Source organism: Carcharhinus amblyrhynchos, chromosome 2, assembly GCF_965287045.1.
Source record: "Carcharhinus amblyrhynchos chromosome 2, sCarAmb.v2.hapA, whole genome shotgun sequence".
Lineage (NCBI taxonomy): Eukaryota > Metazoa > Chordata > Chondrichthyes > Carcharhiniformes > Carcharhinidae > Carcharhinus > Carcharhinus amblyrhynchos.
Genome location: NC_137325.1, coordinates 2764262 through 2786772, shown reverse-complemented (window position 1 = coordinate 2786772; position 22511 = coordinate 2764262). Strand labels below are relative to the sequence as shown.

Below are 22511 nucleotides of genomic sequence, written 5' to 3'. Positions count from 1 at the left end.
CATTAAAAACAGCTTCACGACCATTAGCTGTTTCATTCTGTGTATCATCAGCACCGAACTGTTTCCTTGATTCTATTTTATCGTCTCCTCATTAGTAAAGAAAAATACTTTCATATTCACTGGGGTGTAATTTTAACACAGACAATATTGATTAGACATCCGTCGTACAGCTTGTTCAATTTTACTTTCCATTAACTGCAATGAATTGAAAATTTGGGCAAAGCTTAGAATGGACTGCTAATTTAACATTGACTGTGTTGTTGTATCACGGAAGGTTAAAATTGGCCTAACTGAGGGAGTCTTGTACACATTGATGGCAATCTTTGTTCAAAGTTTCACACTGGGTGGGGTAGTAATCATGCTTCTAAAAGCATCATGTTCATGGTTTTTCTTTTGCAAAGTTCATGCAAGGATGACTCTTGTCACTCAGTGCCGAGGTGAAGAGTTGGGATTTTAACTTTTTTTTTATTCAGAAAGCTAGAATTGTTTTCAAAACAGCTTTCTATGGAGTGATCCTGCCACTAATTGTTTAGAAATGGAAAACTTAAGGAAAAATGCTCCAAAGGGTGGCACGGTGGCATAGTGGTCAGCACTGCCAATTCACAGCACCAGGGACCTGGGTTCGATTCCAACCTGGGATCACTATCTGTGTGGAGTTTGCAGATTCTCCCCACGTCTGAGTGGATTTCCTCTGGGAGCTCCAGTCCAAAGATGTGCGGGTTAGGCTGATTGGCTACTCTAAATTATTTGATTTGATTTATTATTGTCGTATGTATGAGCATACAGTGAGAAGTATTGTTTCTTATGTGTTATACAGACAAAGCATACTGTTCATAGAGAAGGAAAGGAGAGAGTGCAGAATGTAATGTTACAGTCATAACTAGGGTACAGAGAAAGATCAACTTAATGCAGGGTAGGTCCATTCAAAATTCTGATGACAGCAAGGAAGAAGCTGTTCTTGAGTCAGTTGTTATGTGACATCAGTCCTTTTTCCCGATGGAAGAAAGTGGAAGAAAGAATGTATGGGGTCCTTAATTATGCTGGCTGTTTTGCCAAGGCAGCAGGAAGTGTAGACAGAATTAATAGATGGGAGGTTGGTTTGCGTGATGGATTGGGTTACATTCATGACCCTTCGTAGTTCCTTGACAGGAGCTATACCAACCTGTGATACAACCAGAAAGAATGCTTTCTATGGTGCATCTGTAAAAGTTGGTGAGAGTCATAGCTGACATGCCAAATTTCCTTAGTCTTCTGAGAAAGTAGAGGATTGGGGGCGGGGAGGTGGGCTTCCTTAACAATAGTGTCAGCATGGAGGGTTTAATTATCCCTTAGTCTCCCAAGATGTGTAGGTTAAGAGGATTAGCAGGATAATGTTGTTACGGGAATAGGGGAGGGTTGAACTTGGGTAAGATGCCATATCGAAGAGTCAGTGAAGACTCCATATGCGAATGGCCACTTTCTGCACTGTAGGATTCTATGATATCTTATTGTAATATCACCAGTCAAATGAAGAGTTTTTTGTGAATAATTGCCATTAGTAATTACATGCAATACCATTGTAAAATACAGGAAGTTATACCACTAGTGAGGCCAGAGACTTATTCAAAAATAACCTGTTTAGAAATTTGTTAGAAGTAAGGATTAGATTTATCCACCTGTGTTGGGAGGTCATGGTCAATAACTATTCATGTCAACAAGAGAAAACCACACATGTAGAAGGCTGATGGTATCAAAGATTTCTGCAAATGCCAAATGTTAAGTTGAGTTTACTTATTAGTCACAAGTAGGCTTACATTAACACTGCTGCAATTAAGTTCTGTGAAAATCTTTAGTCACCACACTCCGGTGCCTGTTCAGGTACACTGGGAAAATTAGGCAAAGATGATTACTGTAAATTTACCGACATGCCCAGGGATTGTTGGACATGAGAATTACTTTCTGATCAGTGTTGTCTTTGGTAAGAGTTCCATGCAGGCTATTAGTTAATTCACATTGGTGCCATTCGCTGTACAAATGGAACACCACACATCAATGAATACGATTCACTCTGCAAACTTTTAGTTAAAGACCAGAGAGGAGGAATCAGATTTAATCTGCTGAATTTGGTATCAACTGAGCAGAAACGCCCTCACAATGGGGCTGTAGACTTACCATCCCTTCGTAAGCCTGATCTCACCAAGCTCGATTTATGATTCACCCCCAAGTTTATTGGCCTATATGGCTTCTGGTCTGGCAATGCCCCGGTTATAGAATACTCATCTTTTCCAATCCCTCCAATGGCCTGGTTCTCTCTACCTCTGAGAACTCCTCCAGTTCGACAACACTGAGAACTTTGCACTTTAATTTCCTCCAATTCAAGATGCTCCTCAAAATATGCTGGCAGGAATCTCCAGTCTCACCTCGATGGGAATTTTGATGGAGCAGCAAAGAGCATGAAAATCCTGCCCCCTGCCTTTGACCAAAGGTCATCTATCCTTGCGTATCCTTACGGAGGATGATCTCAGCAGGTCTGGCAGCATCTGTAAGGAGAGAAGAGAGCTGAGGATTCAAGTCCAGATGACACTTTGTCAAAACTCAGCTTTGAAATCTCCACAGAACCTGACAGTTTCAATATGTTTACCACTTTTATGCAGGCTCATGTCTACATCTAAAAATTCCAAAAGGGCACCTGACCCCTCTAAAAACTGTCTTGGTCCATGTCCAAAAAGTTATCTTACCCCTCCAATGAACCCTCATAAGTTCAGATTTCCAACCAGGTTTAAAGTAAACAAGTTGTGTCTTGGGCATCTCACGAATAAACATGGAGCTGCGTTTTAACATGTGCAGTTATTTCTGTCAACAATAGATAAGGAAATTAGAACCTGTCCCATTCCATTCTCCCCAATCCCAGAAAAGTTGTGGGGCCAGGTTCAGGGATGAGATTTCCAGATTCAGGCCTTTAATGCAATTTTGGCTACAGCGGAGAGTCTCTCTTTCTCTCTCTCTCACTGTGAAAATGCAGGCTTTCATGTTCAGTTTTTCAATAGTTCTGTGTCAGATTGAAGAACCTGGTAACTGATCTATGGTCACTGTGCTTGATTAGTTAAAACCTTTTGTGGATGCAAGATTAAAGTAAATTGAAGAGCTAGAAGCTGAACTGGAATGATGAGTGCAGACATCTTGTGATTGCTGAGATACTTTAAAGCACTGTCAATTGATCTGCAGTACGGTTAGTAACTAATGTCATTCCTGCAACAGCTCTGAGGGAAATGTACAACAAACTGGAGAATGCACAACATTGAGGCCCTTCATCAAGCTGCCTCTGGGAATAAAATCACAGTGGCCAAGCTCTTTGGGGCTGGATGGTTGACTCATGCCCACTACTGGCCAGCTACTCAGGAGTTTAAAATGAACCAAAAATTGAAATATCAATAATTTGAGGTAGTCCTCACGGCGATGACAAATCAAGGCTTTGCCTTTCCACCTTGACTTTCTCTCAGTGCTATTTATCAGTCATGTGCAAGACAACCCTTCAAATTGCAAACACCACTGCAACATTAAAAATACAATATTTTATTCATATTGCGATTTACAAACTCGGGAAAATCCATTGTCCGCTTTCTTGCATCTTACATCTGCTTTCCAGTAGCACTGTCCAATAAATGTGTGCAATCAATTTTAGACACTGCAGCTCTAGCAGTATGATAATGTGCACCTATTCAAAAGCAATTACTCTAGCAACCAACGTGACATCAACTGTTCTCAGCTCTCACCCGAAAGTCTTGCTAAATAATTCAAAGCTCGTGATACATAAGGTGGGTATATATCATGAGTCTTATATTCTGGAAAAGCATTAATGTGCACATTAATGATAAGAGCAAGATTTATCAAATCAATGTCACCATCAAATAGTACGTCAGCGACAGAACGCATTTCTGGAAAGTTAATGTTCCTGACGCTGTTTTATTGTTTCATTTTAGAATTAATTTTGCATTCTGCTGGTATAAGGTTGCAATTAATTATATATTACTGAAATATAGTGCAAGAACGGATCTCTGTCATAATCTTATCACACCAATCAGGAGGTATTAATATTCCAACAACCCCTCCAAGAAAGAATGACATTTCCGCATCTCAAAAGACCTAAGAATTCAGCATCCATTTCTGATTGTTAAAAATTATGTTTTCTTTTATCTCTATTGTAAATCAAATCTCTGCAGCTGTTAGTCACTCAATCAATGACTGAGTGTTGCAGCAGGCTTCTGCTATGTTGGAAGTTTGTCAGGAACAGCTATCATTCAAAAGCACTCCACTTAAACAGAGGGGAAACAGACTCAAAGGCCAATTTCTTTAATTTTTTTTTAAACATGTCCCAGTGGCTGTCAGTAAGGCATTGTTCGCAGATTATTGACCTCATTTCATAGAAGATAAGAACATAAGAAATAGGAGCAGGAGTAGGCCATCTAGCCCTTCGAGCCTGCCCCGCCATTCAATAAGCTCATGGCTGATCTGTCATGGCTCAGTTCCACATTCCCGCCCTCTCCCCATAACCCTTAATCCCCTCGCTTATCAAAAACCCATCAACCCACGTCTTAAAAATATTTAGTGAGGCAGCCTCCACCACTTCAACGGGCAGAGAATTCCAGAGATTCACCACCCTTTGAGTGAAGAAGTTCCTCCTCAACTCCGTTCTAAACCGCGCCCCCCCCCCCCTTTATCTTGAGGCTGTCCCCCACTAGTCCTACTGTCCTTTCTGAGCGGGAAGAGTCTCTCCACCTCTATCCTATCCATCCCATTCATCATCATATATGTCTCAATGAGATCCCCCCTCATTCTTCTAAACTCTAACGAGTACAAGCCTAGTTTATTCAGCCTCTCCTCGTAGCTCAACCCCCTCAACTCCGACATCAGCCTAGTAAACCTCCTCTGCACTCCTTCCAAGGCCAAAATCATAGAATCTCTCCAATGCAGAAGGAGGCCATTCAGCCCATTGTCCCAAACTCTACCCTCTTACCTGCCATGGAATCTGTGTGGGCGAGGGCCTGACAATGGAAATCTCCACAAACCTTGGGTAGGAATTTCCAGTCTTGCCCAAGCAAGGCTGTAAAATTCCACCCATTGAGTTTGCACTTATTCAGTGAAAGAGCATCTTACCCAGGCTTAATCAATAGCCCCAATTATTTACATTGTTAATTCCCCTAACCGATATATCTTTGGACAGTAAAGGGCAATTTAGCATGGCCAATCCTCCTAACCAGTACACCTTTGGACTGCGAGAGGAAACCGGAGCACCCAGAAGAAGCCTATGCAGACACGGGGAGAACACGCAAACTCCACATAGACAGTGACCCAAGCTGGGAATTGAATCCGAGTTCCTGGATAATAAGGCTGTGGAAAATATGTGTCCAAAGGGAATAAGCAACTGAGGGGTCTGGTGTAAAATCACTTAACATATTTACGTTGTTAACGCAGCTACAAAAAGGCAAAGAGCAACAGTTAATTTACAGAGGATTGGAATTGCAAAGTAGAAGTTCAACTTATATAAAACCTTGCTTAGACCTTGTTACTTGGAGCACTGTGCACATTCCGCTTTCCTTTGTATAAATTGGATATGGAGACACTGGATAAGATGGAGAAAGAAATTAATAGAATGATACCAGAACTGAGAGGTTATACCTGTCAGGAAAGATTGAAAAGGCTGCAGCTCTCTGGGGAATGACTCTGATAGAGACTTTCACGATTGCGGAAGTGTTTTATAGCTTAGATGAGATGCCATCTCCACTTGTGTGTGAGACAAGGTAATAAATATGAGATAGTCAGTAATATAAAAAGGAAAATCCAACCAGCTAATTAAGGGAAATTTCTTTACCCTGAAAGTGATAAGGATGTGGAACTCACTGCTACAAGCAAAAGTTTAAGTGAATATTATTAGTCCATTTATGGAGATAGATAAACAGGCAAGGGGAAAAAACAGAGTAGGAAGATATAAATTTAGAAAGGAATATAAAGGGTGGCACAATGGTTAGCACTGCTGCCTCACAACATCAGGGATCCAAGTTCAATTCCAGCCTTGGGTCGCTGTCTGTGTAGCGTTTGTATGTTTTCCCCATATCTACATGGGTTTCCTCTGGGTGCTCCAGTTTCCTCCCACAGTCCAAAGATGTGCAGGCTAGGTGGATTGGCCCCCATGTTAAACTGGCCCTCAGTGTCTCAAGATGTCTAGAATAGATGGATTAGCCAGGGTAAATGTGTGATGTCACAAGAACAGGGCACGGGAGAGGGCCTGCTTTGTTTAATTATCTTTAGAAGTCAACTTTGATGATTTTATAGAGCAGAAATGTTTTTAACCTTCATGATTACGTTTATGCTTTCACTTTGGTACACATTTAAAAATGTTCTAAATCAGCACGAAGATGGTCTCCAGAATCCTAATCACATGAAAAGCATGAGATTAAACCATCTTGATCAGGTTGGCTGACACTACATGGGGACAATGTTAGGTGCGATAACATGCTAGTTTGGTATAAAAATCAACTCTCCATTTGAGAGTCAGTGTGGACACGATGGGCTGAATGGCCTCCTTTTGCACTGTAGGGATTCTGTATGTTGATGAGATTAGATGAAGAGGAAAAATGCTCACAAAGAACATCAAAATCATAATATCAATAATAATCAATTACAGACCCAGGTCTACAATGAAATGCCACTCTTGTAAATGCTTAGCTTTTGACACAACCTCCAAGTTCTTCCATTGATCATTTCCGTAGTCTGCGTGCCACCCTCTGTACAGGGCACACCTGCATGAGGTCCCTGGGTGATGCATAGATTTACAAACAAAACACTAGTCAAAACCAAGCCCACATTGACCTGATATTGATGAAAGAGTAATCTCTGGATAGTTGCTTTGTTATTGACTTCTCAAAAATATTTTCTCGCTGCAACTTTTTTAACTGAAGTAAAAGGTTGAGTTGCTTCTCACCGTAATCCTTCAGAGTCCTCTCTTCCCCACACATTCATAAGGATTCAGCAACTGGAATTCCTTCCAAATAGGCACCTCTTTATTCCATGGAATAGTAATAGGAAGAGGGAGGAACCCACAGCAGCAAACACTAACTCGCTCACTACTCATTCGATTTGTGCAACTGCATTTGAACTCATTTTGCATTGGTTTTTATGTCCAGCTGAAAGCAAATGAGTTCCGAAGGAAATTTTTCCCTACTGCTGCACAAACCTGCTAAATGTGGAAACAGTTTCTGCATGGACCGTTATCACATTTGTCAGAGTCTGGACTGTACCAAGAAATAATGCAAAAAAAACCAAAAAAAAACAGTCACTTTGAAAGTCAAAATTTTGAATTCTGTTGCTAATCATAGAATACTCTACACTGCAGAAGAGGCCATTCAGCCCATCAAGTCTCTCTGACAGAGCATCTTACCCATGCTCTCTATTCCACCCTATCCCCATAAGTCCACATATTTCCCATGTCTCATCCATCTAATCCACACACCTTGGGACACGAAGGGACCATTTAGCATGGCCAATCCACCTAATGAACTTGCGCATAATGTTAGAAGATTTTGTGGAACATAAAAATCTGCTTTATTAACTTAGCTGTTGCAATCTTTCAAACATGAATATCAGTTGCTGTCGTTTGCAACAGCTGACAAGGACACAGTCTGGTTCACAGTATTTAAATCTCAGAGTTAATTTGTTTCATTGTTTTTTCCACCAGATCTCATTACTAGTCAACAGTGCATGTTTTGTTCATCAAATTGACTGAATGTTGAGCTTTCAATTATTATTTAACTGCGCAATAGAGTTATAGAGTCACAGAGCATAGAAACAGGCCCTTTGGTCCAACTTGTCCATGCTGCCCAGTTTTTAACCACTTTTACGTTTTAAACTAATCCCAATTGCCTGCATTTGGCCCACATCCCTCTGTACCCATCTTACCCATGCAACTATCTAAGTGCTTTTTAAAAGACAAAATTGTACCTGCCTCTACTACTGCCTCTGGCAGCTTGTTCAACACTCACCGCCCTCTGTGTGAAAAAATTACCCCTCTGAACCATTTTGTATCTCTCCCCTCTCACCTTAAACCTATGCCCTCCAATTTTAGACTCCCCTGTCCTTGGGAAAAGATGTTGACCATCTCACTGATCTTGAGATGCCTGTAAATGCCATCAACTTCACAGTATTCCAAGGTTTGTTTTAAAGTAGTTGGATCCGAGATTTTAACCTGCGCGAGAGAAGTGTTTCCACTCCGAGTTGAGATGAAATGACAGGCAATTTGAGGACAATGTATTCTTTAAACTGAAAACAAATCATTTCTTGGCACAGGTGGAATGTTGTAGCGGGTTAGAACATTGTGCTTTCGCCCTTGGGACCTGTGTTTATGTCTCTTCAAGGTGGTGTCACGAAAATCTTCTTTCTATCTGTAGGCTGCACAAATTAAATTAATTTGGATACATTTGATCCAGTTCTTGATAAAATCCACAGCAAATGTAGCACTCCAAAAACATGAATATCTTCAAAAGCTATTTGTACATGAGTGTTTTAGGCTGTGCTAGACTTTGTAACAAAATCCACCTGGGAAATTGATTTTTGGATTAGTTGCTGTTTGCCTAATGTTGGTAATGGAGGGATTTACTGCCCCAATGGGTTTAAGGAAGGCAGAACAAACAAGGAGATTTCTGGATGAAGGGAATGAGAAAACAGCAGGGTGAAGAGAGAGAATTTGGTCTGGATTGAAGTTTATCACTCTGGCTGTTTGTTACTTGCTGCAGCCTCTGATACTATTTATTTTTAAAATTTATTTATAAGTGCCATAAGGCTTACATTAACACTGCAATGAAGTTACTGTGAAAATCCCCGAGTCGCCACCTTCTGGCACTTGTTCGGGTACACTCCCACACACTGTGCACCGCAGGGTGCACCAGCATGAATCTCGTGAAAGATCAGTGGACAGAGCCTATTCCCGCTGGAGAGGCAGACAGTACAGCACATGGCGGACCACTGCGCGTGCACCAAACTGTCTGTGCCAAGATCGGCACATGCGCAGTAGCCCCGTGTGCTAGCCTCCTGATTTAATGGCCCTCTGACCCTCCACTCCTCTTCCCCCCACCCTGACAGCCCCATCACAGGCCTCCCAAACATGTCCAGGCCTACCTTCATCATTCAAACCCCTTCACCCTCCAGCAGGCAGGCCCCCCCCCCCCCACCCCACCTCATCCTGATACCCAGCCCCGATCGCTGGCTCCCTCCCTCAGCAGAGCGGTAGTAGGAACCCCCCCCCCCCCACAGCCGCACCCCAATTAGGCTTTGCTCCCATTAGGTCCACCCCCTTAGCATTGCCACTTTGCTCCTTAGACAGTGCTTGGGGGGGGGGCACTCACTTTATCCCTGACACTCTGGAGGCCTCAATGGCCCTCATTCACTCCACCAGGGTCAGGCCGCCAGCTTCCCATTGCAGGAGTTTGGGGGTGGAGGGGGAGGAGAAGGAGGGAAAAGAGGCTCGTGGGCACAGATACTTCAGTCCCAGGCCAGCTAATGGGATTTAAATTATTATTGAAATGTAGATTATCATAATTTATTCAGGTCCGTGCCAGAAATCAGTGTGGAGACGATGGAGCCATTCTTGGTTTTGCTGGTTGCTAGGCAATTATTCAGCATCCTGAGTTACCACCATGGGCCTTCATGTAACAGGCTGATAATTGGCCCGCAGGTCTTTGGGCTCACGAGGCAGGATGTGCCTCAAGGTAGTGAGTGGGGTCAGGAGTGCAGTGTTTTCCTTTCTTCTCTGATATCGCTCTGTCTCATCATTCAGGCATTTGGACTCAGTTCAATGGGCAAGTTGTCACCATTCTGAATAATTGGTAACAGCACTCCTCCTCTCCCCCCCCGACTCATTGATGTCGATGCTGCCATACTTGATGCAGAACTTCAGGGTGACATTGAAACCTTGTTTTTTTCACCCTCCCCTGAAACACTGGCTGTTTGAGAGCTGAGAAACAGGACCTGGTGCGGGGAATGTCTTTCACCCAACTGGGCATTGTCCAGTCATCATAGTTAGTTTTGTTGGAGTTTGGCCTGAATGACTACACAGCCGGCTTCAAGAGGGACAATATTGCATGTTCAAAGTGGCTTCCACTGAATGCAGATGATAAAGTTTCTCCTGAGTTCTAAGTATCACTGATACACAGTCCAGGCCTCAATGCAGTACAGGAACACAGGAACCATGACTGTACACTCAGACTGTTGTTGATTTGCAGAAGTTTTTACTGTCAAACACTTGGTACCATAGTTTGTAGAAGGCTGATCTGGTGCAGCTGATCCAAATGCTGGGTTTCCTTATCAATGGCGGTGTCTCGGGATGCATAGATGCCAAGGTTTGGGAAAAGCTCAACATATCCCAGAGTCTCCCAATATACACTGGAGGTGGAATATTTGGCTGATTTGACGATGTGTTAATATTTTGAGTTTTGTTCAGGCAACATTTGAGAACAGGCTGAGACTCTTGTATTCAGAATTGAAGACATTGAGAATGATTTTCTAATCTGGAATGGCACAGCAATAATCTACAAACTGGGGCTCATGGGTGTCTATGGTGGTAATTTTTTAATTTAGTTTTGGCACAGAGACCACTGAGGTTAAAGAGTTTTCCATTTAGGAGTAAGGTTTAAGTTTACTTATTAATGTCACAAGTAGGCTTACATTAATACTGCAATGAAGTTACTATGAAAAGCCCCTAGTCGCCACACTCCAGTGCCTGTTCGGGTACACTGAGGGAGAAATTAGCACGGCCAATGCATCTAACCAGTACGTCTCTCAGACTGAGAGGAAACCAGTGCACCCAGAGGAAACCCATGCAGACACGGGGAAACATGCAAACTCCACATAGATAGTGAGCCAAGGCTGGAATTGAACCCGGGTCCCTGGTGCTGTGAGGCGGCAGCACTAACCACTGTGCCACCGTGCTGCTGCAGTATTTAAAACTCAAAGCAGAGGACAGTTATGAGATGACCACCTCCTGTCAGTTAGATTGCGAATAGTCTGGGGGGCTATCACATAGTTTTGAAGGTGATTGATTCAGATCTCCAATTCAAGACAGTTGCAGTCATATCATCATGAGGCAGTTGCAGGATTGCGATGAAACTTCCTGGACATCCAAATCTTTGAAATACAATTTGCAGAGGCACCGAGGTAACGTTTCGAATCCAGTGGGTCTCCTCTGTGGAACAAGAGTCATATTGGAATTTGTAACATTGGGCGTAATTTTCCAGCTGCGCTAATGCCAAGGCTGGAAAATCCATCCCGAGACCAATGGACCTTTGCATGGTCCTGTCCCGCCCACCACAGTTCCCATGGTGGATGGGACAGGAAAATTTCACGTATTAACTCTGTTTCTCACTCCACAGGTGCTGCCAGACCTTCTGAGTTTTTCCAGGAATTTCTGTTTTAAAATTCAACAAGTGGAGTGGTTGGTTGTTTTTCATGAATATGTTGCCTCAACAGGGCCTTGAAAAGAGATCCATATGAGGGCCTCAGATTGAATTCCAAATGCTGATCATTTTGTTTCATTAAAAGTTAAGCAAATGATGTGTGTGCAATGCTTGCTTTCAAACAGAGAAATCTTGGAAATTATGCTTAGAACTTATTAATTTCAGTACTCCTAAAAAAAAAGAAACATACTGTGAAAGCTTTTCATCTTGTATTTATCAGGTCAGGTACAAGAATTTCAAAGAAAACAATTAACTTATGCCGCGTGAGAAAATGGGTGCTGATTTGGTTCGCAAGTCAGCTCTAGTTGAGACGTTGTCACGGCAAAAGCATCATACTTTTTATTCAAAATAGGTGCAATGTCTGGACACATATGTCTGCCTGGACATTGTATTCATATGAATACATGCAACTTATGCAAGCAAATGTGAGTGACATTATGCGCCTAACTGATGATAATAAATTGAATGTTGGAGCAATTCTTAGCATCCTCGGGATTGTTTAACAAGTTGTTGTTTCCTTTTAAATGTGGTATTCCTGTGTCTGTTCTGATGAATCAATGAAGAATATCTTCAACAGCATGTTTCTTTTTCCAGCAATACTTGAGGACTGTACTATCAGGTGAATATTTATTAATTTCAGAAAAAACATGCAGAAAGAAGATAGTTATCACTCACCACAAATTCATCAAAGTCTTTAAATCTAACATTTGTCTCAATTTAAGAATGTTCGAACAATTAAATTGCATGTTTTTTTGGTTAAGGTGCACTATTCAGAGTCTGTTTGATTCTTACCAGTTCCCTTTCGATAATCTATGATTTCTATGTGTTGGCCTAGCTACATTCTGACCTGGACAACGGTGATGGTTCTGTAACGTATACTCTCTTAGGCCAAGGAGCAGGCTCGATCTTCACCATCGATGAGATAACGGGAGATATTCATGCGATAAAGAGCCTGGATCGTGAAGAAAAGCCTTACTATGTACTGCGTGCACAGGCTGTAGATACAGTAACCAGGACACCTGTGGAGCCTGAGTCTGAGTTTATCATTAAGGTCCAGGACATTAACGACAACGAGCCCAAGTTTCTGGATGGACCTTATGTTGCTGATGTCCCGGAAATGTCTCCTGCTGGTAGGTAGAACAGAATGCAATTATGAGCACCAGATTTAGCTAATGTCTCAGCTGTTTGTTTTAATTCCCATTTCTGTGTTTTTGCCTCTAATCATAGCTATGAGGAAAGATAAAAAGTTCAAAATGGTTAATGTGCACACTCTAACAACAGTAACTGATTTCCAAAAAGAGACTGGTGTAATCTAGTTCTTCACTGATGCTCCTATTTGATTAATGTTCTGGTCAAGATCTTCAAAAGCACCTGAAAGGGTGAAGCACAGGATGGGACGGCATGATAGCATAATGGTCAGCGCTGCTGCTTCACAGCGCCAGGGACCCGGGTTCGTGTCCTGGCTTGGGTCACTGTCTGTATGGAGTTTGCACATTCTCCCCATGTCTGCATGCATTTCCTTCGGGTGCTATGGTTTCCTTCCACAGTCTAAAAGACGTGCTGGTTAGGGTGCATTGACCTGAACAGGCAGCGGACTATGGCGACTAGGTGAGTCTCACAGTAACTTCATTGCAGTGTTAATGTAAGCCTTACTTGTGGCTAATAAACAAACTTTAAACTTTAAACTTTAAAAAGATGGCCAGAACCACTATTTTCCAAATAGGCCACTCTTATTGACTGTCGCTGTATGAGTGACACTAATCATTGAAACAAGATTTGCCTAACCTCTTCCATGTTCTCCTATCGAGGAGGACAAAATATGAGTAGAAAACAACAATTAAAAGATTTTAAACCAATAGAACATACAGGATGTAGATTTCTGGTTTCTTATGAAGTTTTAAGAATTTTCTTTCTATGAATGTCTGCATTATTGTTTGCGCGTGGTGGAAGTGAAATTTAAGAAGATGTCCTATTATCATCCTTTCTGATTTTTCATTTCACTAGCAAATTAATGAGGCTTCTGAAGATTCCAAAAGCAATTCCTCAATTGTAGTTTCCATCTGCTTAATCTTTCAATGTTATTTTAGGCTGTTTAGGAAATGTAATTTAAACTTAAAGTTTTATTTATTATTTACAAGTAGGCTTACATTAACGCTGCAATGAAATTACTGTGAAAATCCCCTGGTCGCCATACTCTGGCGCGTGTTCGGGTAGACTGAGGGAGGATTTAGCATAGCTAATCCATTTAACCGGCACGTCTTTCAGACTGTGGGAGGAAACCGGAGCACCTGGAGGAAACCCACACAAACACAGGGAGAATGTGCAGACTCCACACAGGCAGTGACCCAAGCCAGGAATCGAATCCAGCTCCCTGAGCGCTGTGAGGTAGCAGTGCTAATCACTGAGTCATAATTTAGTTGATCAATGGGGATGGCAAATCGATCTTTGCCAAAAGTGCGAAATGCCCTCAAAGTGAACGCGCAGTTTATTCTGAACTGTGTTCCATTTCTTTTTCCACTGACAGAGTCGGGTGCCGTGTAAAACATGCATCGTGTGTTCTTGCCCAAGTCTAATTTCATCCTCAATCATTGGAGCCAATTTTATTTTTTTATCGAGGTTAGGGGGGGTGAAACAATTTGCGGAACCTGGCCATTCTTGTCGAGGAAGGAAGTGAAGCGGATTACGCTTCCTCGATCATTGCTCCTGTTCTATTGCTTACTGGCAACTTTCTACCAGCATTGGTCTTTCCACAGCCAGTCACGTGCCAAGAAAGCCAACGTGTTGATACCTAGATTTGCATAACAGCCATCAAGATGTCTTGTAAGCATTGTGACTACCATCTGATAACAGTGTGGTTAATACTTAATGAAGTAAAACATTGTGAGTGAATTGATTTTCGAGCAGCTGAGAGACACCGGTATACACAATGAGTGCAGAATGATTGGGTGGTGTACTACACTGACAATATCCTTTGATCGCTGAGGCTTGGATTGAAATTTATTCTGAATTGATATGAAATCTTCTCTTTTTCTGCTGGCTGTAACTGGCTTCAGCAAGATTACATTTGGGGCAGTCTCAATCCAATTCTAGTCATTGTAAATTCACAGTAAAAAAAACTATTTCAGCCGTGAGTTGGCATGCCACGGAACAGGATGTGCTTTTCAGTTACCTAATAAAAATTACACAGAGGAATGCTCTCCAACTTCAATTTAATGCACATTCTTCGACTAGGGGCACTTTTTCTTTCCAACTAGTTTATGTCAAAACTCACCTGGGTCCAAAAAAATGAAAAAAAAACTCTAGCAATCCTCAAATTCTCAGGAACCTAGCAAACTAACCTGCATGAAAGCGTAACTCAGCATTTAATATTTTGCTCTCACAGATCAGCTGATCTGCTGAAATTTTTTTGTTCAGACAATTTACATCGTAAGTGGCCTTTTAAACCAAGATTTTCCAAGAGTCAAGCAAACTCAGCCAAATCCATCACATTGTCACTAGGGTTCATCACAGGACCACTGACACATAACAGGCCCGGGTCTGAGGTTGAGACTCCCTTGTCTAGAGGACCTTCCCAACTGAGACCTGACATAAGGCTGGAGATCAACACATTCTATCAAATGAAACATTCTAGCTTTCAGGGGCCACAAGTGGAGTTCTCTGGAAGGGAATGGGTGGGTGTCAGTCCAGGCAAATGGACGCACAGAGAATGAATGAAAATCTCTTGTGCCAAGCCCTGTGCCTTGGTGTCTTGGGGACTGGCCCAGGAACAACCACCTCCCAGGATTGGAGACGGATGTTGGGTCTGTGAAAGTGTGAGGCAGATGAGCGCTCAAACTATTACCTGGATTGATGTGGTGCAGTTGGCAAACCTGCCCCAAAGCAAAAGAGGTAGCCAACCACAGATCCTGCATCAACCAGTGGAGTAAGCTCTGGACAGATAACTGCTCAGAACGCAGCCTGCGCTTTGCTGAACATTCAGAAGGAGAATGGTGTATCAGTCAACCTGGGGTATAAGATGAGTCAATATTTCTAGCCCTAGAAATTGTGATTTTACAAAAACTCGGTATATAAGTCGACACCCCCCCCCTCACCATTTTCAAACACAACAAACTATATTTGCATTAGAAGCCAGCCTCAATTTTCGTATGATTTCCCCATAGAGACTGATAACACTTACAAATACGAACTACCAGTTATTGGTGGAAAGAATGATGCATCAAGATTTACTATCTTTAAAATTTTTACTGTAACATATTACTAAAAACACTATTGACTAAAGACTCCTGACTTTTTGTGGACAATTTATACTTCAAACTACAGAAACCAAAATTCCTCTTACACACAGATCACCCATTACAATCATTTCAGCAAACAGATCACAGTTGCTCTCAGATTCTAATGGTTCCTGTACCCCTGTTTTGTCAAGTAATAAATTTGAGTGACTGTCTCTGGCCACTTCCTTCTGTTTTTGGATTTAAGAACCTCATTTAAATCCAACACCAGCACTAAAGCTTGTTTTGATGATGATTCTTCACCTGATTATCTCAGGAGCAATCTCTCATAATCCTGAAATGACTACAGCATTGCATCCCTTCGACGAGAGACTGTCTTTCTCCCATTTCTGCTCACAAAATCAGGTAGCTGTTCTTCCTGCTGACATGCAGAATCTGTGCCTGCCTGTCTGTGATATTCACTGAATTGAAGGGAAGCCTGTAACCTGATCTTGAAAATGACTTCTCTGCCCCCTCTTTCCCATAGCAATATGAAACATATTGGGTCGGATTCTCCAACCTCGCCCACAGCTGGGATTCTCCGGTCCAGCTGCAGTGGGGTATTCAGCTGAGTGCTAAATGTTCCGTTATGGCTTGCAGTGGTGGGGGTACAGGGATAGCCAGAGAATTCCAACCATTAACTTAGCATCCAGGCGGAAATGATAATTCGCTACCTTTGATTACATTCATCTTAGGTGTAAGTTGTCCATTTCCATCACAGCTGTTTACATCCTCCGGCTGTGCAGCATTCCCTCAATACTGCACTAGGAGTTTCATCTTGTAATCCTGAACTCAAAACCTTCTCTTGTCCAGGGCAGAGTCCTGTCAGTTGAGCCACAGCTGATTCCGTTCCCTGGGAATGGATCGGACTTGTGTTCCAAACTGGCCAGTCAACATTATAATTTATTTCAAATTGGCCTGCCCCCCCCCATGCTGCCACTATAGTTAAAAAAGCCCATCAAGTCCTCTGCTTTCTCAGAAGACTAAGGAAATTCGGCGTATCAGCTACGACTCTCAACAACTTTTACAGATGCCCCATAGAAAACACTCTTTCTGGTTGTACCAGAACCTGGTATGGCTCCTGATCTGCCCAAGAGCACAAGAAACTACAAAAGGTAGTGGATGTAGCCCAATCCATTATGCAAACCAGCCTCCCATCCATTGAAACTGCCTACACCTCCTGTTGCCTTGGAAAAGCAACCAGCATAATTAAGGAACCCACGCACCCCTGGCATTCTCTCTTCCACCTTTTTCCATCAGAAAAATGGTACAAAAGTCTGAAGTCATGTACCAACTGACACAAGTACGGCATCTTCCCTGTTGCCATCAGACTTTTGAATGGCCCTACCTCGCATTAAGTTGATCTTTCTCTCTACGCCCTAACTACAACTGTAACACTACATTCTGCACCCTCTCATTTCTTTCACTGAATAGTATGCTTTGTCTATATAACATGCAAGAAGCAATACTTTTCACTGTATGTTAATACATGTGACAATAATAAATCAAATCAAAATCAAATTTAATGTTTGAAGATGGTGTGATAGAGATGGCACTTCATTTTCACAAGATTTTGGTATTTTAGTCATGAAAGATAAACCAATATTGGATCACTAGTTTTATTTCCAATGAGGCCAATTGTAGTGAATATTAAGGAAAGTTGCAATAAATAAATAACCACTTCAGATGAGACAAAATTGCTTTTGATGGTTTTGTTTGAAACAGTTGGCTGTTAAGACCATGTAACCCTGAAATGTTTATTACTTGTCCATGAGGTTGTCACATAGTTTTATGTAATTGATATTTAGTCTGCATTTTAGATCGCCCCTTGTCTCAATTAAAGGCAAGTTTCTGAGAGGAAATATGTTCCAGGGGTAATGGATTGAAAAATATTGCTGCACTCTGATACTTCAAATTAAATGTTCCATCTGGTTTTTGTTCCAAATTTAGTCAGGCAGAAAGAAAGAAGAATCACCCAAAGTCATTGGGAGCAAAGCAGCACTTTTCACGTCTCCTACTGTCATTTTATTCAGTCCAGTTCCCTCTGCACCCACTTACACTGCACAGGAATTACACTTTCTCACCAACGCACGGTACAATGACTTTGTGTATCACTTGGTTTCTATTTCCATAGAAAACTGCATTTCCAGTTTAACATTCCTGTGATGACCAAATAATGCTTTTTTTTATGATGGTTATTTGTTTTGAAGGGTAAATATTCAGCAGTGGTTAGCACTGCTGCCTCACAGGGACCTGGGTTCAATTCCTGCCTCGGGTCACTGTCTGCATGGAGTTTGCACCTTCTCCCCTGATTTCCTTCAGGTGCTCCGGTTTCCTCCCCCACTCCAAAAATGTGTAGGTTAGGTGGATTGGCCATGGTAAATTGTCCCAGGATGTTTCGGTTAGAGGGGTTAACGGGGTTATGGGAATAGGACAACAGTGGGCTGAGTCAGCGCAGACTCGGTGGCCTCCTTCTGCACCGTAGGGATTCTATGGTACAATGATTCCCCCCGATTCCAAGGATCATTCCCAGCCTTTTCCTGAAGTCATGCTGGGGAATTTTTGATGGCCACCGGAGAGGGCAGACAAAGTCTAGGTGTAATATCTCATCAAACACTGCAACACTCCCTCAGTACCACACTGAAGTGCCAGCTTATATCTTTATATTTAGGGACAGGATTTTGGCCTGACAGTGAGGATGAGAATAGAGGTACACAGGATTGGAATTTCCTGACAAATGCGTTAATACCCTGTCCACTGTCCTGATTTCTCTGGTGGGTCACTGGAATAATTAAAAGGCCAATTAAGGCCATTGATCAAAGGATGAGTGGAATTTTTCTGTTTACCAGCAGGCCTTCCTCTGCCCCTCTTCCTTCCTCCGCCCCTCTTCCTTCCTCCCTCTGCCTCCTCCTGTGCCTCTCTCCTCCGCCTTCCCCCCAGCCTTCTCCCCCTTCCCCCCGCCTCCCCATCTCCACCTCCTCCCTGCCTCCCCCCCCACCTTCTCCCCATTCCCCCTCTGCCTTGCCCCCCCCGCCATCCACCCTCCCCTTCTCCCCCTTCACCCTTTCCCCCCTTCATCCTTTTCTCCCCCCCTTCACCCTTTCCCCCCCATTCGCCTGTGCCCCTTTTCACCTGCATCCCCTCCCTCATTCCCTCTCCGCCTGCATCCCCTCTGCCTGCACCCCCCCCTCCTGTCCTGCCCGCTCCCCCCCCACCCTTTTCCTCCCTACCTCATCTCCCCTCCTCTCCCCCCCGCCACCTCCTCACCTCCCCTCACCTCCTCACCTCCTCAAACAGTGGACTGCACTTCCTGCCAGGCTGGCAAATCTCCTTTTGTCTCTCTGGCCCTACAACTGTACCTAATTGGTTGATGAAAATGACTTGAAAGCCACGAATTGGCCAATCCGGCCAAAGGAGATTTGGTTACTTGTAACCAGCTGCTCGCTCAGGATCCATGTTTAATCCTGATCCAAAACAGAAACTCCTGCCCCAAGGGTGGAACTTTCCCATTCCACCCACCACGGGAATTGCAGTGGGAAGGACACAGACCATGGAAAGGTCCACTGATCTCGGATCAGGTTTTCCGATCTTGGAGTGAGTGCAGCTGGAAATTCCCAGCCCACTTCCCTGGAGAGAGCATTAATCCAGAACTTTCTGAGGCAGAGACTGTGTATATAAATGTGAATAATTATTAAACTGACAGCTCCAGTGCATCATCAGTGATGTCAAATGATATCAGATCACACTGAGGAACTTGAGGGAAGAAAGCTTCTCATGCAGTCCTGTTAATTGTTTCTGGAAATAGGTTAAATAATCATGAAGTACTCACTAGTTTACAACGTCATGCTTTCCAGCTTTTTATCAAAGGCACACAGGTCTCAGACATGGTCCGAGTACAGAGATGACAGAGCTACCCATTTAGCTGCAAATTAGTCTGTACTCAATGCCCCAAATTGAGTGTCTCTTATTTTCGATTTCATTGATTACATAATTGTTGCTATTTTTCAACTCTGATCAAACAAACCAATTTGTCTTGGAATGGGGCCAATAATCAAAACCTTAGGAAAGGAAAGGGTATTTGCATTCCCAAAAACTGTAACGCTGTATCTGGAGATGATCCCCCACCCTTGCGCCTTCACCGCCCCCCCAACTCCAGCAAGGAGTCAATGGCCTAGTGATATTATCGCTAGACTGTTAATCCAGAAACTTAACTAATCTTCTGGGGACCTGGGTTCGAATCCCACCACGACAGTTGGTGGAATTTGAATTCAATAAAATATATCTGGAATTAAGAATCCATTGATGGCCATGAAACTATTGTCGACTGTCAGAAAATCTTATCTGGTTCACTAGTGTTCTTTAGGGAAGGAAATCTGCTGTCCTTACCTAGCCTGGCCGACATGTGGCTCCAGAGCCACAGCAATATAGTTGATTCTCAACTGCCCTACACAGCAACTAGGGACGGGCAATAAATTCTCGCCAGCCAGCCAAATTAATAAAAGAAAAGGTCCAGCCTTCATGGAAATAGGTAACCAGAATGCCACTTTTCTTGTCTGGGAAACAGTTTGGAAAGGCTCGTCAAATTTCAGTGTCATCTGGGGGACACGGACTCGATGCTCTGATACTGAACGTACTCTGCAAACTGCACCCGAAACAGTTCCTCTGAGTGGGATTATAATGACAACACAAAAGCCAGCTAAACATCCACCACACTGATTGTTCATAAGGCCAAGTATTCGTAAGTGCTCGCCTTGCCTCCTGCAAAAGTCTTCCTGCACTCTGTGTCCCCTCATAATTACTGTCTGCCACATTTAACGATCTGTCTCCAGCTTGCCTCCACAGAGGAGTTGCCAGTTTTCTGGCTCCTTGTCTGGTCAGCAAATGGTCATTGAGAATTGTTCAGTAATCGCAGCTCAGTGATGTTATAATGGGGGCTAACAGCCACTAGACTGGCCCCAGTCTCTTGCTGAGGATTGCTGGCAGAATCAGCATCTGCCAACTGGGCCAATTTACAGCAAAAGTGAATATTGTTCAGTGTAGCTTTTATCCTTTTGATCTGCAGCCTGCCTCGAGATCCCATTATTCCTGTGTCGCCTCTGGCATCAATGCTTCAGATCCTTAATTGATGCATTATTGAAATAACTGCACCACAGACTTCTACACATAGGAAAATGAGCATTAATTCTAGGGACAACAGACCTTGGGAAGCGCATAGTCATCTTGAAGGAAGTACAGCATAGATGTGCTAAAGTGATCCTGGGCTTCAGGAGTTAAGCTATAAGGAAAGCTTTTTAAAAATTATTTATTCATGGGACATGGGCATTGCTGGCTGGCCAGCACTTATTGTCTATCCCTACTTGCCCTTGAGAATGTGATGGTGAGTTGCCTTCTTGAGGCGCTGCAGCGCACATTCTGTGGGTTGACACATAAGCTACAGAGATATTGCCTGGAATTTCAAAGGTTAAGGGGTGATTAACAGATGTTTTCAATGGCTGACTGGCAAGGTAGATTGGGAAAAACTATTTCCAGTAGTTGGGGAATCTGCATCTAGGTCAAAAAATGAGAGAAAGACATTTTGGAAGTAAAATGTAGAAGAAATGTCTATACAGAGAGAGGCAGGTACCATTGGCGCCTCATGGATCAACCCTTAATGTCAGATTTGGTAGATTTTTATTGGCTAAAGATGTTAAGGGATACGGAGCAGAAACTAATGAGTTATTCTCACTACATGGCAAAACAGACTCAAGGGGTTAGCTGGTTCTATGTCCCCTTTTTCAATTGAATGGTAAGGAGAAGCTGGGTAGACTGGGACTTTTTTGCCTTGGAGCGTTGGGGACTGAGGAGTGATCTTATAGAGATCTATAAAATAACGAGGGGCACAGATCAGCTCGATAGTCAATATCTTTTCCCAAATGTAGGGGAGTTTAAATTAGAGGGCACAAGTTTAAGGTGAGAGCGAAGAGATACAAAAGTACCCAGAGGGGCAGTTTTTTCACACAGAAGATGGTGAGTGTCTGGAACAAGCTGCCAGAGGTAGTAGTAGTGATGGGTAGAATTTTGTCTTTTAAAAAGCATTTAGGCAGTTACATGGGTAAGATGGATATAGAGGGATATGGGCCAAATGCGGGCAATTGGGATTAGTTTAGAGGTTTTAAAAAAAAGAGTTGGCATGGACAAGTTGGGCTGAAGGGCCTGTTTCCATGCTGTAAACCTCTATAACTCTATGATTCCTGAACTACCATCATTCAACTGAGTCGCCTTTTCACTTCTTTACAGTTTGGTTTGTTATTTCTTTTCTGTCAATCTTCTGCCAGCTTGGTTCACAGATCGGTGAACATGCGATTCTGCTGTGCTCTAATGGATGAGTAGTCATCAAGAATTGCTCATATATTTCATTCGCATGAAGCATATCTCATTATCCCAATTTTATTCTCATTTAACTTCAGCCCAATAATCCTGCCAGTTAAATTATAGATATTAATAGTTCAGAACTATATCTGATTGTAAGCGATACTACATCACACTTTGCATGATCTATTTTGTCGTGCATATTGGAGATAAATGCTCAAAAACAAATTGTAGATGTGTGTAGTACTTGAGTGGAATGTCACTTGTGCCATTAGGTTAAATTAATAGATCCATCGGTTGTCTATATCACAGTGGATTTGAGTATATATAACTTGTATTTATGTAAATTTACAACCATTTATTTTTCAGTTGCACCCAATCAGAATTTAATGCAGCTTTCCTTTGTTTATTG

The 22511-nt window shown here is 42.7% G+C and overlaps 1 protein-coding gene across 2 annotated transcripts in view; it reads left to right on the top strand.

Moving 5' to 3' along the window:
- The window catches only part of LOC145360102 (cadherin-12-like), a 547570-nt gene that overhangs the window by 371903 nt on the left and 153156 nt on the right, over positions 1-22511 (top strand). For both annotated transcript variants that reach the window (XM_080215073.1, XM_080215065.1), the window contains one exon: positions 12316-12610. In XM_080215073.1, the coding sequence (XP_080071199.1) occupies positions 12316-12610 (295 nt within the window). The remainder of the gene's footprint in view (positions 1-12315; positions 12611-22511) is intronic.